General features: G+C 38.5%; 1 protein-coding gene across 1 annotated transcript; it reads right to left on the bottom strand.

Moving 5' to 3' along the window:
- Nucleotides 1-7,833: 7,833 nt before the first annotated feature.
- On the bottom strand, nucleotides 7,834-14,636 carry LOC111898338 (phospholipid-transporting ATPase 1). Its single transcript, XM_023894266.3, has 7 exons — nucleotides 12,555-14,636; nucleotides 12,141-12,459; nucleotides 11,349-12,021; nucleotides 11,131-11,254; nucleotides 10,365-10,584; nucleotides 9,435-9,893; nucleotides 7,834-8,259 (listed from the first exon to the last, which is right to left on the bottom strand). Exons 1-7 carry the CDS (start codon nucleotides 14,050-14,052, stop codon nucleotides 8,052-8,054), a joined length of 3,501 nt encoding a protein of 1,166 aa, XP_023750034.1. The 5' UTR covers nucleotides 14,053-14,636; the 3' UTR covers nucleotides 7,834-8,051.
- Between the last annotated feature and the right edge of the window lie 2,608 nt (nucleotides 14,637-17,244).

Here is a 17,244-nt window from a genome sequence, read left to right as displayed (position 1 = left end):
CACCCCATACCCAGATCAGAATCACACTAAGAGTTCAAGACTCTCTCTCTCTACATCCCTTCCGAGCCTTTTGGCTCTACACTTGCGGATTTCCCTCCGCGACCTCAGCGGTCATTCCAAACCGGATGAGCTTCTAATCCACTGCCGCAAACACGCTGCTCACTAACCATACTCGAATTGCTCTAACATAACTCTGCTCTGCCACTTTCACTTCCGTGGACTTGTACTCCCTCTCGGAGTTACACACCTCTTACCTTTCTCTCTTCCTTTACCAAGGAATCCACCCGGCTACAATGTAACTCCGACAAATGCCATGGTGCTTGCCCGACGCTACACCACACTTAGCGTGTCCGTTATCCATCCAATACACTTATTCTGACTCTCCTCGCAGGGACTCTCAAGCCCATGCACTACCTCAACCAAACAAGATCGCTACCCGGGGCCAGACCTTCCATTGCAACCACACTGCAACATACACAATCCGCAATCTCAAACTGATCCAACAATACCAGCAGAGTCTCCAGCATGACTGGACCGACTCACATAACACATATTAGCCACTCGAGGCTATATCTCTGTGGGTCCGTACACCCAAACTCTGCGAACCCTCAGGTTCTAACTCTGGGAACCTTCCGGTTCCAACTCTAGAAACATGCACAACATAAATCCCGTGGGATTAATGCAGTACAACCCATCACGTACATCAAGCATACAATTACTCTGATCACGTAACCCCGGTTACCTACTCAAACTTGATCCCGGCCTGCTCCCAGGCCTCCACAATCAAATGCCCTAGGTCTGTATCCCGCCCCGCATACCCAACACTCGCTCTTGTCAGCCTATACTCTGAGCTGACAGAACACTGCTGAATCCCAATAGCTAAGCACCCCACATACTCATCGATCTCCCGGAGAATTCTCCAATTCTCCCCCACTTAAAGCACTGACTAACACCCACCAGTCGCCAACAACGACCTTCCAAAACAACCCTACACAAAGAGAACACTTACACACTGGCTGCTTCCCACAAGCATAAACAACCCTCAGCAAAACACATCTCCTCACTGATCAATCCGCTCAAAAGAATCCGATCTCCAATTATCCATTCCACGATTGTAGATGCTACCCGACACTCAACCCAATGCCGCATCTCCACTGATAACCCTCACGAACGATAACCAACGATAGCACAAAACACCAAACTATAATCATACCAAACCCTCAGGGAACAACGGATACCAAAACGAAAACCCGAAACCCAAATCCATAACCATGCCAAACCCTCAAGGAATAACGGATACCAAGACGAAAACCCGAAACATAAATCCACACAAGGATACCAGCACAAACAATACACCACCATAATCGCAAGATAGCAAAACATCAAGAAAGAAACATACCCGCAGCTGCCTCCGACACTGCTCTGACCTCCTCTGCCGCAAGCTGATAAGCACGACCCTGAGCCCTTGGGGCTCCGCTCCATCCTGACCTCCTCCTGGAATCCTCAAAGTGGCCGGTGCTGGAGCCTGTACCGGTCCTGCAGAAAACTGTGGACAGTTGACCCTCAAATGTCCAACCTAACAACAATGATAACAAATCCTCAAATCCCGAACCGGCACTGACTGCCGACAATCCCGCGCATAGTGCTCCTCCTTTCCGCACTTGCGGCATGCACCACCGGACCAACAAGCTCCGGTATGACCCATCCCACACTTCCCACAAGTGTGACCGCTCAGATTTCCCACTCTAACATCAACGGTCCTGGACCGTTTCGGCGCCGGATGCAACTGCATCGGAGCCTGCCTCAGCTCACGCAACTGTAACTCAACCTTCAACTCACGCCGCCTGGCGGTCTCCTGGAACTCCAACAAGGTCTCGCACCTCTGCGCAGGCACGGACTGTCTGATATCCCCCTTGAGCATACTCAGATATCGGGACGTCTGAGCCTGCTCCGAAACGAACTCAGGGCAAAACACCGCCCTCTCAGTGAACATCCTGATGATCTCAGTCACCGACTCTGAATCCTGCTTCAGCTCAAGGAACTCCTGAGCCAATTAGCGAGTGCTGAACATCTCTCTGAACTGATCCCATGAAACCGCAGCCCTCTGCGCATCGGAATATGACCCCGTGGTCAATCTCCACCAATCCTTCGCCCCGAGCCTCAACAGGTTCAGAGCACCCCTCACCCTCTGATCAGCAGGGCATAAACGCGTGGAGAAACACCCCTCCACGTCTGATAACCATCTCATAGCAACAATCGGGTCCTGAACTCCATCGAATGTGGGAGGCTTCGTATAATAGAAATCCCGATACTGAAAACCCCGACTAGCTCCTCCCCTTACAGCCGCTGCGGCAGCCGTCTCTGCGAGAGCCGCATATCGCTCATCAAAATACTCAATCATGGCGGTCTTGATCGACCCAACAATTCCGGCAACTCAGCCCGGAACAATGCAGCAACCCCATCACGTAGGATCTCGCGAATCCTCGCATCCAACTCGCTCGTGCTCGTCTGATCGATAACCTCAGACGGCACCGATCCACCCGGAACTCGCTCTCTAGCTCCCGATCCTGATCCGGATCCACTATCATCATGCCTCGAAATCTCCATACCGAAGACACCATACCAATCTCAGACACTTCCCACAATCCTGGGGTCCAACTCTCGCAACCCAACCCTAGAGATCATGGTTTCCCTGATACGCATATGGGTCCTGTGCTTTCAGTAGTACGGGCCCATACTACCTTCCACACCTACCCATATTTGTATGAAGTACTACCACAATACCCTAGAGAACATGCATAACAACTATCAACCCTCACCACTAGAGGAACACTGAGAATCTCCCATAAGGGACCCTAGGCTACAGGCATCACAAATCAGGCAACATTATCATGAATTCCTGAAGATCCCTAGCCTAACTCTAGCATGCTGTTCTATCAAGCTCAAATAAAACAAATATCATGTATGGTATCTTGGGGTTACTTACTGGCTCCGGCTGATCGTATCTCCGCGTCCTCCCTTTACTTAATTTGAAAACCATTTTAAATTTTCTCTTTTTAAAATCCTCCTCGATTTGAGACTGGAGTCACACGAATGTTCCCCCAATTCACTCAAACCAAGGCTCTGATACCAACTTGTAACGACCAAAATTTCAAAACAATTAAAACTTTTCGAAACCACTCATTTTAATAACGTTGTTACAAAAAGGTTTTCAATACATTATTTAACAGAGTATTTTCCCAGGTTCATATCATAAAACACCAACGCGAGGAACGGTACGATCACGCCTTTGCCTTGCCACAGACTCCTGAGAACCTGAAAACATAAAACCACAACTGTAAGCCCGAAAGCTTAGTGAGATACCCCCAAAATACCAACCACATATACGCCTTTCCGGACCACGACCTTCCGGTCCAAAACATATCGCCTTCCGGCCCATATCATATTGCCTTCCGGCCCATAACATATTGCCTTCCGGCCCATAACATATTGCCTTCCGGCCTACCGCATAACAAGCATACCTATCATAACAAAACATAGAACGACCCTGCATACCGGGTCACACCTTAGGTCTAGCAATCATACGCATAACACATAATCATATAACAGTTCACAGTCAGCAATCGGTCGACAGACCACATAACATAGCATTACTCTATTCAAGATACCGACCTAGCCGGTCACTAGCATAACATCACCCTACGAATCAGTCAACATACTAAATGCACACATACGCCTTTCCAGGCCATGACCTTCCGGTCCACATAGCAATGCCTTCCGGCCCACAACACATAACGCCTTCCGGCCCATAACATAATAACTGACAACTACCCGGATTCCCATCCGATAAAAAGGTTGGCCTTGGTGCCATAAACCCTAGCGATATAGTAAGGATAACTCACCTCGAAACTGCCGACTGAACAGATAACTCAAGCTGCTCCAATCACTGATACGGTCTCCACCTCCGGACAGCCACCAATGCACTGAACTCAACAATAATCAACAATTACCAAAATACCCCTGGAACCCCTGGTCAACCCTTGGTCAAAGACAAGGTCAAAGTCAACCCCTGACTGACCCTACTCGCCGAGTCAACCCAATGACTCGCCGAGTTCCCATATCCAGAACTTCACTCAATCCGCGATCTAACTCGTCGAGTCACCCCGAGACTCGCCGAGTTCAACAACTCTGAGTCCACTCGCCCTCAACTCACCGAGTCATCCCTTGACTCACCGATTCTCGACTCAACCCTAGAATATCGGGACTCTTCGACAAGACTCGCCGAGTCCAAGAACAGACTCGCCGAGTCTATGGCTATCTTCAGCCTACTCGCCGAGTTGTTCATACAACTCGCCGAGTCCAAGGGCATCTTCAAACTACTCGCCGAGTCTGTTCATCGGACTCGGCGAGTCCATGTCGTGCAACCGCTCCAACTGCTTTCTAAGGTCAGATCTGCTCCGGCAATTCATAGGTCTGGCCTTCCTAGACTGGTTCATCACGTAAAGTCCTTATTTCGGTGCTCATAATACACCCCATGACTCATAATTGACGTTTTGACCTAAGGCATAAGGATTCCAATCCAAAACCTCCATTGATTCCCGAAAAGCTCAGGCATGGGACACTCTGGACTTCCAAGAGTCCCAATATAGGGTTCCAATCGCTTGGGGGACTAAGGAAGCACTCAATCTAGCCACAAAAGGGTTCCATAACCCTAAATCCATATACACATCAACATAGAAGGGAACAAATCGAAAATATTACCTGAATAACGTTGCTCTGTGTCCCCAACCCTCAGAATATGGCTTCTTCTGTTGTTCCCTTAACCAAGCCTCCTCCTCCTTGCAAAATAACACTTCCAAGATCAATAATGGTCTTCTACCTTGCTCCAGATGCTCACAATCGAATTAGGGTTTCACTCAAAGGACTAGGGTGAACAATGACGGCCATAAGGCCCCTTATATATGTCCCAAACCTGGGAAGTTAGGGTTTCGCTAAACAGCGCGGACTCGCCGAGTCCATATCCGGACTCGCCGAGTCCAGTCGCGAACCCGCGACCAGATCCGCGATCCTACTCGGCGAGTCTGAGCTCCAACTCGCCGAGTCCCCCTCTTAAAACACCCAAAATCATAATTATAACAATACCTGGAATTCCGGGCTGTTACAGCTCCACTGACTTAGGGTTGTTCAATGTTTACCACCGTTATTTTATGTTTCTCACCGGAAACAGAAGGCGGTGATTATCCTAATTCCTTTCAATTGCTCTTCGATTATATGCTTTCTTGCCAACTGTGAGGCCTCCACAAACCTTACGCACACTCCATCATCTTCTACTTCTTGCCAACTGGATTATTTCACCTTTTTAGGATAACCCAATCGATTGTTCATATTCAACATCGATCTCAGCCTTCTCTCACTTCAATACCAAACCGATGAACTCAGTCGGGTCAAGAATTTTATCTCAGGGTCTTTCACTTATTTTTTTTTACAGTCGACGGTTGCATCAAGTTATATGAAGTGTGGGTCTTGCATGCTCCTATCATGATTGATTGTTGTTGCTGCAATGGATGGTCATCGACCCCAACTACCATCAACTAATTTGGTTTGGTGGGAGACAGAAGGAGAGGGAAGACGGGAATGAGTGTAGGAGCAGGTTGATTCCATCATTTGTTTCTCCAAAAACAACAAAAGTATAGTCTAAAATCATCTAAAAACTCTAAACTACATGCTGGAAAAAAATGCATGTCAATCCGACTTAAAACGAATGAGATATTCTTGTTTAAAGAATTTCACAGAATACAAAACTTTAAATTTCTTGTTGAAAAGCTGAAATATTTCAGCTTTTATATATTATATTTGAAGGATTATAACTCATCGAATATAACACCAAAAACAACAAACGTATAGTCTAAAATCATCTACAAACTCTAAATTACATGTTGGAAAAAACCGTATGTCAATCCAACTTAAAACGAATGAGATATGTTAATTTCAAAAAATACATAAGTTTAAATTTCTTGCTGAAAAACTGAAATATTCCAGCATTGATATATCATCTTTGAAAGATTATAACTCATCAAATATAACACCAAAAACAACAAAATTATAGTTTAAAATCATCTAAAAACTCTAAATTACACGTTAGAAAAAACCGCATGTCAATCCGACTTAAAAACGAATGAGATATGCTTGTTTAAAGAATTTTACAGAATACAAAAGTTTAAATTTCTTGTTGGATTGCTGAAATATTTCAGCTTTAATATCTCGTCTTTGAAGGATTGTAACTCATTGAATATAACACCAAAAACAACAAAATTATAGTCTAAAATCATTTAAAAACTCTAATTTATACGTTAGAAAAAACCGCATGTCAATCCGACTTAAAACGAATAAGATATGTTTGTTTATAAATTTTCACAAAATACAATTTTTTTAAAATAAGTCGGTCCAAAATCAGTTTTTACCCGGAACCGGTCGGACCGGACCGATTTTTGCTCAAATCCTAAAACTGAGAACCGGCTAAAAAAGGTCCGGTCCACAGGTCCAAATACTCACTCCTAGTCCAAACCCTTCCTTATCATTATGGAAATTGAAATTGTGTCAAACCAAAGAATAACATCTTCAATATTTGTAAAAACTTGAATAATTATGTCACACCACATCAAAATATATATATATATATATATATATATATATATATATATATATATATATATATATATATATATATATATATATATAACAAAACATTGGCTATAATTTCCTACAAAACTAATATAATTAAGGGAGAGTGAATGTATATTATAGTCCCACCTAAGCTTAGGTATTAAATCTCTAAATTATGTAGTTTTATCTTAGTAAATATAATCGATTCAGTTTTCACTTGGTATATACACAATTCTCCATTACATTTCTTTCCTCTATTATCGTTTAATAATCCATGTTTTATTTCCTCCATTATCGTTTATTACTTCACGTCAATGAACATTGCTATTTTACACCATCACGAAGGTCAAAGTTAATTAACATTTTTGCTTCCCTATCAAAATTATTGTTTCAAGATTTAATCTACAACGTCAAATGTTAATCATGAATCTCATAATTGCAATCTTTGGCTAATAAAACGACGTAATTTCATGAGGTTTAGTATCTAAGCTTAGGTAGGGCTATAATGTCTTTTCACTTTTCCCATATAATTATTAGTTTACAATAACCATATCATTTTCATAATTTTCTGCAATCATTACTCCTTCGATTTGACAAATATGGTGATTATGTGTGTATTTAGATGTGTATATAAAGTGATTATTGACACCCTTAGACACTCCATTAACACTTTTATAAAAAAGTCAACCAATAATTAACTGTTTATAATTAGTTTTTTCAGAAAACAATGCAATTTCAGCCAATAAAAATATTTCAAAAATTAATTAGGATGTCCATATGATAAATTATAGTGTCTTTTTAGCCAACCCCTTAAGTAATATGATCATTTAAACTATTTGAAGAAAATTGCTTACAATTTCGTTAAAAATTTATAGGAATTGCGGTAGTGCTTAATTGTTCTAAAATAAGTTTAAGTGACTCAAATGGAACTATGAAACTTGATTACCATTTTATGCAATTGTCCCAACTTTTAACACAAATGGACAAATTTCCAAATAAATAAAAAATCAAAAGTCTCCACAGCAATGGATCAAAATTAAAACTTGAGTGCTTATAAACCTACTAAAAAAGTTCCAATAACCCAAGTAAAACAACTATAAAACTTGGTTATTGATTAGATACATTGTCATTATATAACATCCATGTCTATCATCCATACAAACCATGTGCAACTAGGTAAGGTTGTCATTTCGTATTGGTATATTGACTAATTGCATACCCGATTTTTCAGTCATAACTAATGTTGATCTACAATAATACAAACCTACAAATATTACATATTCTACCCTTGAAAGAACTACACAGGCAACCAAGAGAACAATTTTTTTTTCTCTAGCAACCTAAAGAATGTGAAAAAAAAAAGAACTCCAAACCGAAGAAATAAAAGGTCATCTTCGTGTTGTGTTCATTTCTATTTCTTGATTTGTTGACTCTATTAAATTTCCAAACTTTTCAGCTTCTCTTGCTATTTGAATGTCTGAAGGATTACAATGTTGCATAAACATTTTTATACCAAAACGGGGAACAATTGCTGCTATTTGAATCCCAAGTAAGCAAATCCAAAATGATCCTTTGCTTGCAAGATCAAATATTGCCCTGCAAAGATTATGTCAAATTCGTGTAAGTTTTTTTTTTTATTTAAAAAAAAAAAAAAAAAAAAAGACATTTACAAGATGACTAAGGTGTTGGAATCTTTTTGACTTAATGGGATAAGACTTAAGCTTCTTTTTCAACTTAATGAAGAGATAACAACTTAATAAGGAAAGTAAAGAAAATGAGGCTTTTCCCATTAAGTTCATATAGACCACCTTTCTACTTTGAAATTAGGGCAAATTGCTATTTCTTGCATTTAAACCAAATTAAAAAGGTTAATCTCATAAACAGACCTTATATTTTGTGTTTTTTCCGGATCAAACCTCAAATTTATTTTTTGCCTGAAAAAGACCTTGGATTTTTTTCATTTTTTCCGGAAAAGCCCTTAACTTTGTTTTTTTTCGGAAAAAGACTCTCAACCTTATAAATGCTTCCAAATAAACCCTCAACTTTTTTATTTTTTCTCAAAAACACCCTCACATTTTACAAAAAAGGGCTTTATGCAGAAAAGTCCCATTATTTTGGGAAAAATTTTAATAAAGTCCTAAAGGTTTTTTTTTAACAGAAAAGTCCCAAGTATTTAACATTTTGCCCAGATTAACGAAAAAGTCTTTTTTTATATTTGAACAAGAAATGACAGATTATGTCATTTTCTCAAAATAATGAGACTTTTCTGTTCAAAAAAAAAACTTTTAGGACATTATCAAAATTTTCCCAAAATAATGGGATTTTTCCACATAAAACCCTAGAAAAAACAAATTTGAGGTTTGATTCAAAAGAAACACAAAATATAAGGTCTTATACGAGATTAGGGGAATTATCAGAAAAGTCCCAATATTTTCGGAAAAGTTTCACTTTAGTCCCAAAATTTCTTTTTTGAACATAAAAGTCCCGATTATTTCATTTCGGCTCAAATTAACAAAAAAGTCCTTTTTTCTTTTAACAGGAAATAACATACTATCATGTAATCAATTTTATTTTTTTTTGGGACTAAAGTGAAACTTTTCCAAAAATATCAGGACTTTTCCGACAATTTCCCTATGAGATGGGAGATCAACCCAAATTAAAACCAAAAACGTCTCCCATATCATCATACGAGTCATAAATTTTCAATACTTAAAAGACTTTCAACCTCAAATTCAAATCATTTAAAGAAATAATAATAAATGAAAACATACCAGTATCCAGGCAACACAGGGATCACATCAATAGCAATAACACAAACACAAGTCACAAAAATCGATCCCCAAATCGACACATGGCTAACCCAACTCCACCTAATAACATCCATACCCAAATGAATATTCACCAAAAACACAACAGCAAGTGTCCAAAGATCTCCAACACTCGATCCATCAATGTCAGTTTTCCAATATGCAAACAAAGGAACATAGAACACAACTATACTTTGCCAAAAGGTATCCGCTATTGTGAGCCAAAACAATCGTGCATTATAGCGTTCGTGCCTTTGTCCTGCTCCGTATAACTGAGGGTATTTTAGTAAAGATCTTCTGCTTAGATCTTTGTCTAGAATTGCAATGACTATTGTGGGGAGTGAGGTGTAGAGTACTGAATATAACACACTGCTCCATTCGGTTATTGCTGTTGTTAGGGTGAAGCCAGTGAAAAGGACATACCTGGAAAGAATTGTGTGTATGTTAGCAAATGAAGTATGTTGTGATTTTTTGCATTTAAACCAAAAAAGGAATGTGTAATTTATTTATTACATGTAAATATGTAATAGCAATAACAATTTAGTTATGTTTCAATGTGCATACCTTTATTTTTACTAACAATAAAAGCAACATACTTACAGTTCTTTACTGATGTAATCCAAACATATGTAAGTATTTTACAAGTTTTAGGTTACATATTTACTCTTATGGTTAAAGAAATGCAAGTGTGTTACTATAATGGGTAAAATAGTAAAAATACATTATGCCATTTTAGTAGAAAAAGGACAAATCACAAGACTCTAAATCTTGAACATGAAATAAAAAGAGAAGAGTTTTCCATATGCTATTTCTTTTGACTTTGACCTAATGATTTTCGTATATGCCTTCCATGTAACCTAATTTAAGACTAACTGGAGATACACAAACACTTACCAAAATAAAACAAGGACAAAAACGGCATTTCTGTAAAAATTATAGAGTATCATGTAACCCATTCGTTGGTAATTCCAATGTCCATGAACCAACAAAAGAGGAACAAGAAACCGGAATTGGCCCATGGCAAAATCTGATGCCATTACAGCTTGACGCCCCTCTTGCCCACTGATTCCGATTCCGACATCAGCCATTTGGATCATTGAAACATCATTAGCACCTAAAAAACATTACATGAAAACATTTATCAATAGACCTAAATCGATATGATAAGAATTTGAGTGTTACTAATTTACTATTTAGCTTATCCAAATTTGAATGGATTTGTTCGAATTTTCACAAAGCTACAGTAAAATGTATTACTTTATTTATGCTACAATGTGTATTACAATTTTCCGTTTCTTTTCATTAGACAAAGTGAAGTTAAAAAGGGAAATGGACAAAAAAAAATGAATGAGGGCAAAATTTGTAGAAAGTTAATTAATGGGGAAACCTTATTTCCTTGAGTTTCTTTGTTAAGTCGTTCTTTCTTCATTAAATAAAAAAGAAACGTTCATATATAGCATACCAGATTAAGTTGTTAATGATATTGTCATTAAGTATTAATTGCATTTGTATCATTTTTTATATCAAAAGAAATAATTTAACCATTCAACTTTCTTTTTTTGTTTTTTATTTTCATTTACAACTTTAATTTATAGCAGTTCTCAAGTAAACAACAGCATCCCTTCCACACAACATGAGGGTAAAATGGTCATTTACTTACCATCACCAATGGCAAGGGTCATGTCATCTGTCCTATTCTTTATCAATGCAACAATCCCAGCTTTTTGCAATGGAGCCACTCGACAACATACTACCACTGCACAATTACTCGCTAATTGGAATAACTGAAAAAAACAAATATTAAAAAAACGTAAAAGTTATAAAAGATTAAACTCAAAAAAAGGAAACATTAGGTTCAAAATTAATCAACAATCACACCTTTTCTTCAAGCTCAGTATCAAGAATATACACAAGACTCGTTCCATCAATAACCAAAGCAATAGAAGTCAAATCATCCGACACTACAAAATTCCTACATGTAATCAATCCATCTTCCAAACTCTTCCCACATGAAATTTTAGAGTTACAATTAATCACTATTTGGCTCATGTTACTTGTTAGAAGCCTAGAAGAGTATCCAATCGAAATAGCTGTTTCTTGTTTATCGCCTGTTAAAACCCAAACTTTAATATCTGCTTTCCTTAAAGACTCGATTGCTTCCGGGACACCTGTCTGCAATCGATCTTCGATTGCAGACGCCCCAACAATCTCAAGATTGTTTTCTAAATTGACCGCAACTTTTCTAAGCAAGGCCACTCTACCATTTACAGCAGTACTGGCAGTCTCGTAAGCAGACTGCCAGTGTTGGAATTCGGGAACACTGAGTTCCCGAATTCCAACAACAAGGGTACGTAATCCGATTGAGGAATACGCCTGGAGATGGGATTCAGTGGCTCTTGTTATATCCAAGCTAAAGGAATTATCAATGATTGTAAACATGGAAGTGTCTGCTCCTTTAACAATGACTTTTACAGTTCCATTAGGGTAACCTAATATCACTGACATCCTCTTTCGGTCACTATCGAATTCGTGCATTCCAAGAACATTGAATCTGTGCTGTCATGATTGGTAATTCATTAAATTATAATCGAAATAGACAAATATATAAAAGGGTATTTACGTCTTTTGTATAGTTACTAACATTAACATTAACATTAACATATTACATACCTTTGTCTTTCTCCTTGAATATCGATAACTATGTGGCCAGAGGTTCGTTCCATAAGCATAAAACCATAAGCAGCTGCAGCATAAACAAGTGCTTGTTCATCTGGAGATTCCCCTTGATAATCTACCAACTTTTCAGTAGGATCAGATGTGTCGACAACAATGGGGACAATTGTATTACAAGCAGCCAATGAAAGGAAGAAATCATGAATCCGTTTGCTAATGCTATCGCTACCCTTTACATTATTTCCAATTTTTGATAACTCAAGTAGCTTCATGTCCACTTTTACCTTCATTTTTGGCCTCCAAATCTGCTCGTTTACTGAAACCAAATAAAGACATGAAAAGATTATACCCTTTTCGATAAAAGATTGGTTGAGAAAGAAACGGAAGCATTAAATAGAGAAAAGTTTGCACCTTGAATGAAGTATCCATCAGAATCTGTTTTCTCCCCACTATAATCTACACCGAAAATGCTTGCATGCTTAAATTCCATCTTGTTTTCAGTTAAAGTACCCGTTTTGTCAGAGAATACATACTTTATTTGTCCTAAATCCTCATTTATATTCAAAGCTCGACATTGAAACCTAGAGTTTGATGATTCATCATACATCTTATCATCTCGGATCATGAAATAAGCCTGACCAACACGCACAAGCTCCATGGAAATATACAGTGAAATCGGTATCATAATCTGGAACACAATCACTGACATAAGAAAAGTGAAGAACACCTCCACACCTAAACCAGAATAGTTGTAGTTCTTCACTTGTGGTTCAGAGTAGTCTTTTAGTCTATAAAACTGTAAGATTTCAAGATCATTTTCATATCGGATCAACCAAACACCAGCACAGATTGAGACAGCTGTGCATAAAGCAACAAGAAAGATAGACAACAAGATGATCTCACGATTCATACGGGTTTCCAATCGGCTTCTTTTTGAAGGAGCTCCTGAGCTATTAAGCATGGCTTTTGTCTCCCTTCCTGCATATACAACTACTCCAATAGCCCAATTAGTGTTCTTTAACACACACCCACGAAGAACAATATTTGAAGGGCCAAGTGAAAGATGCTTCCCATCAATCTCCATGGTGGCATGGAAGCCATAGATGTTTCTATTAGGCTTCTCACACTTGATTACACCATTGATCCTGTCTTTTTCAGGGGTTCTTGAAAGGGTTTCTTGTTTTGCATATCGTGTCTTTAGATTTGATTCGCCATCTAGATTTATGGTCTGGATGTAAGCAACCCCAGTAGGGTCACTAGTGGAGAGAAGAACGATGTCAGAAGGAATGGTGTCATCTGCTGAAAATTTAATGATCTCGCCTACTTGAATGTCTTTACATTTTTTCTGTTCAAATCTATCGTTTACCAAAACAGATGACATTCGATTGTTTTCGATTCGATCTGATCTGTGTCGCCTCCAGTCTTCATAAGCATCTTTAATGGCTGTAACTAACAGTACGATTGATAATGGCAAGATGGAGGCACCTCGCCCAAAAACAGCAAGCTGAGGAAGCTGATTGAGAATGGCGATAATAAGGAAATATATGTAGGCGACTCTATGGAATTGCTCAAATAGGTTTCTAGGTAAGAAGCTAAAAACGGAATATTTGGCTGTTCTGATAGAATTTCCAGCAAATTCAAACCTTTCGTTTGTCTTTAAGGCATCGTTTACATAGACTAACCTGGCATCCTCAACGTTAATCTCTCTATGGGACACGCTAAACCCTTCGGGATCAGAAGCACCTCCTCGAGATCCATGCGACAGTCTCTTTGATCCCAGATTGACAAAGCTGAGTTCTTGGACTGAGTTGGCACTCCAACTTTTGGAATGAATCTCCCCTTGGGAAGAAGTATTTGGTGATTGCTGTTGGGAGTTATCATTAACAATCTGGGAATCATCTAAATTCATACCGGATTTTGATGATGGAAATTGAAGGCGTTGATCAGAAAGGGTTGATTTGTGGTGATGATCTGAGGAACATCACACTCGCCTCTATATCTCTCTTGAGATTGAGCAGCTCATGAGCAATTCACTCTAAAATACAACAGCAACCACAACATATAGAAGATTGCATGCGTCTACAATGTGTTCGATGAAAACCCCAAGTAGAAATTTTGAAGTTGACTTACTAAATTAGTACATGGGAACTGAGGGTTTTTGAATCAACAGGAATAACTTACGTTCTTGAGCAAAAGCAACAAGGTAAAGATCCATGAAAGCTTATACCAGTCGATGACAGCGACGACCCTCTTGCGCAAAGATGATTGGTGCATTTATGATGTGAGGGAGGAAGATCCAAAGACATTTTACCTAAAATAGACGGAAAACTGGTAGTGGGTGCAACGGTGGATCGCAGAAAATTGGAAAAAAGGAATTGCCGTCCTATGAAGTAAAGAAAAAGGGGAGAGATAGTGTGGTGGAGGTGTTTAAGAAAAAAAAAGGTTTGGACATGAGATTTATAAATGGCAGAGTCAATCATGCATTATTTCATGCCCTCCATCGGAAAAGAAAAAGTACCCTTTTAGGCTTTTATACCCATAACTATATAGTGTTAAAGTAAATCAAACATTTGGTCTTGTGGTTTGCCCAAATTCGGTCTTAGGATTTTTGATATAGATGATCCTTGTAATTTACATTTGCTGCACCGTTGGTCCCCGAGCCTAGCGCCCATTTATTTCCAACGTTATTGAGACGCATGTAGCCCTAACGTGAGGGCAAAACAAACATTTCCCTTGGACCCTAAGACGCTCATCGATTTGTTGCCATAATTAAGCATTAAATGAGATGTCGGTGTTGACCTTTGTTTCTCTAATTGTTGATGATCAATCCAAGAAACCTCATTTGTCATCTATAACCTTCGTCTTCGTATCATATGGCATTGCTACAAGATTGCGATCATAATCATCTGGGAAGAAATTCTTAAGCAAATCAAGATGTAACAACCCATATTATGGAGTATGCATTCCACTAAGTGTGGATATGATGAAAGATTATAATAAGTTCATAAATGTGATCTTTTACCTTAACGTTTTATCTAGATGAGTTACTGTTGACAAATTTCTTATTTTTTTAATAGAGAGTTTTCCAAAGGATATATGTTCACATTGAGAATCAACCATGGTGGGTTTTCACCATGGAAGAAAGTATGTTGATGGAAAGGTGATTTACACGGAATATGTTGACATAGAATATTTTACCGTATGCGAATTGAAACTTTATATTGAGAGAAATAAGGTATGTCAAACTTGGACCAATTTGTTGGATTAGGTGTCTAAGCTCATAACTATAATTGTTATATACTTAAATTGATAGTAGCACGGTCCTTTTGAGTTGCCCTCAAAACTAGCAACTAGACAGGATGATTTTGGAGAAAGAGCTTGATTTATTATTTGATTAATTAATTGAAATAACTAATTTGTTAATATATTATGAGAATGATATATTAATTAGAAATAGCAATATTTAATTAATATTTAATCAGAAATTAATTTGAATTAATTTTGGGATTAAAGGAATTAATTAAGAGTGAAGGGACTAAAGTACAATTGTTCAATAGTTGAGCAAGAGGCAATCTAGAACCCTCCATTAGGCTTGGACGGTTTCTTCATGGCTAAGGGAATCTAGAATAATCCATGTGTAACACTCCAAATCATGTATTACCATTCGAACCCTTGAATTAATAAATAAAAGCAAAATGGTCCCTTAAGTACGTTGGACGTACTCTAGGAGTACACTTAGCGTACTAAGCATGAATGAACGCGAAGGGCCAGCACGTACGTTTGGTGTACCAAAGGGTACGCGGGGCATATGTGATGGACATGCAAACCCTAATTTCCGGACTTAAGACCTATATAAGCATCCTTATCTCATTTAAGCTTCACCCTAACCAGCCTCCTTCACCCTCAAACGTCCCTGAAAACCCTAGAATCATTAGAGTGTGTGGTATTAAGCTTGTGAGTGCCTTAATACCATCTTCTTGGTGTGTTAGATTCAAGGAAAATGAGAGAACAAGCTTAAACGAGGAAGGGCTTATAGATCTTGCATTTGGATCAGCTTAGAGAGCTTGAGGAGGTAAAAAGCTTTCTCCTTGGTCATCATTTTCATTTCTAGAGCTAGGTTTTTCTCTATAGTCCCTTTTGTGTTCTTAGATCATCTCTTGAGAGTTTGAGCAACTCCAGAGCTTAGGAGGAGTAGATCTGAGGTCCCTTGACTCATTTACACCATAAAAAAGAAGTCTTGATGGGTGTTTTGATATCATGCATGGATTAAGACTCTTGGAAAGGGTCTTAATGGGTTGTTGGGAGCATATGGAACATGCAAAGGCATAAATTTGCCAACTTTATTGTTGGATTAGTGTCTAAGTCCATAACTATTTTGGTATGTACTTGACCCGATTATGAGCATGGTCCTTTTGGGTTGTCTTCACCATAGCAATATGTAGGATGAATTAAGGAGAGAAAGGTTTAAATATGATTTATTAATATATTATAAGAATAATATATTAAAGGAGAAATCATATTGTTTAATTAATATTAGTCAATAATTAATTATGAATTAATTTTGTGGCTAAAAGAGATTAATTAAATTTAGGGGACTGGACTGTAATTATTGGATAATTGAGTTATTGGGCTAAGGAATGCTAAAGGAATAAGGGGTGAATGAAATTATGATGGAATCCCATCATATTTTCATCCATGGCCTTATCCAGAAGGTTCCATGGGCTGCTTAGAGTTTAAGCTGTCCATTAGGGTTTTTGACTGAAACCCTAGCAGCCCACACAAGTATATAAAGGACCCCTTAGGCCCCAAAAACGTGTGGAACTGATTCCCTAGGGTTTCTAGTCGTTTTTGGCAGCCTCCTTTCTTCTCCTCTTCATCCAAGTTGCATAAGGTGTTTGTGACTCCATTAGAGGTGCAGCACTTGAGACACTAAGCTTTCTAAGGCCAATCCAAGCAAGAAATTAATTGTTATTGCTATATAACAATCCAAGGTAATTCTCTAAACCCTAATTCAGTTTATAATATGTTAGATCTAAGTTTCTTAGTCTTGGATTCAAAGCATGTACAATAGAGAAACCTAGATCCAAGCATTAGGGTTTGT

Source organism: Lactuca sativa, chromosome 5 (assembly GCF_002870075.4).
Source record: "Lactuca sativa cultivar Salinas chromosome 5, Lsat_Salinas_v11, whole genome shotgun sequence".
In the NCBI taxonomy this organism is placed as follows: domain Eukaryota; kingdom Viridiplantae; phylum Streptophyta; class Magnoliopsida; order Asterales; family Asteraceae; genus Lactuca; species Lactuca sativa.
This window is presented reverse-complemented; position numbering and strand designations above follow the sequence as displayed.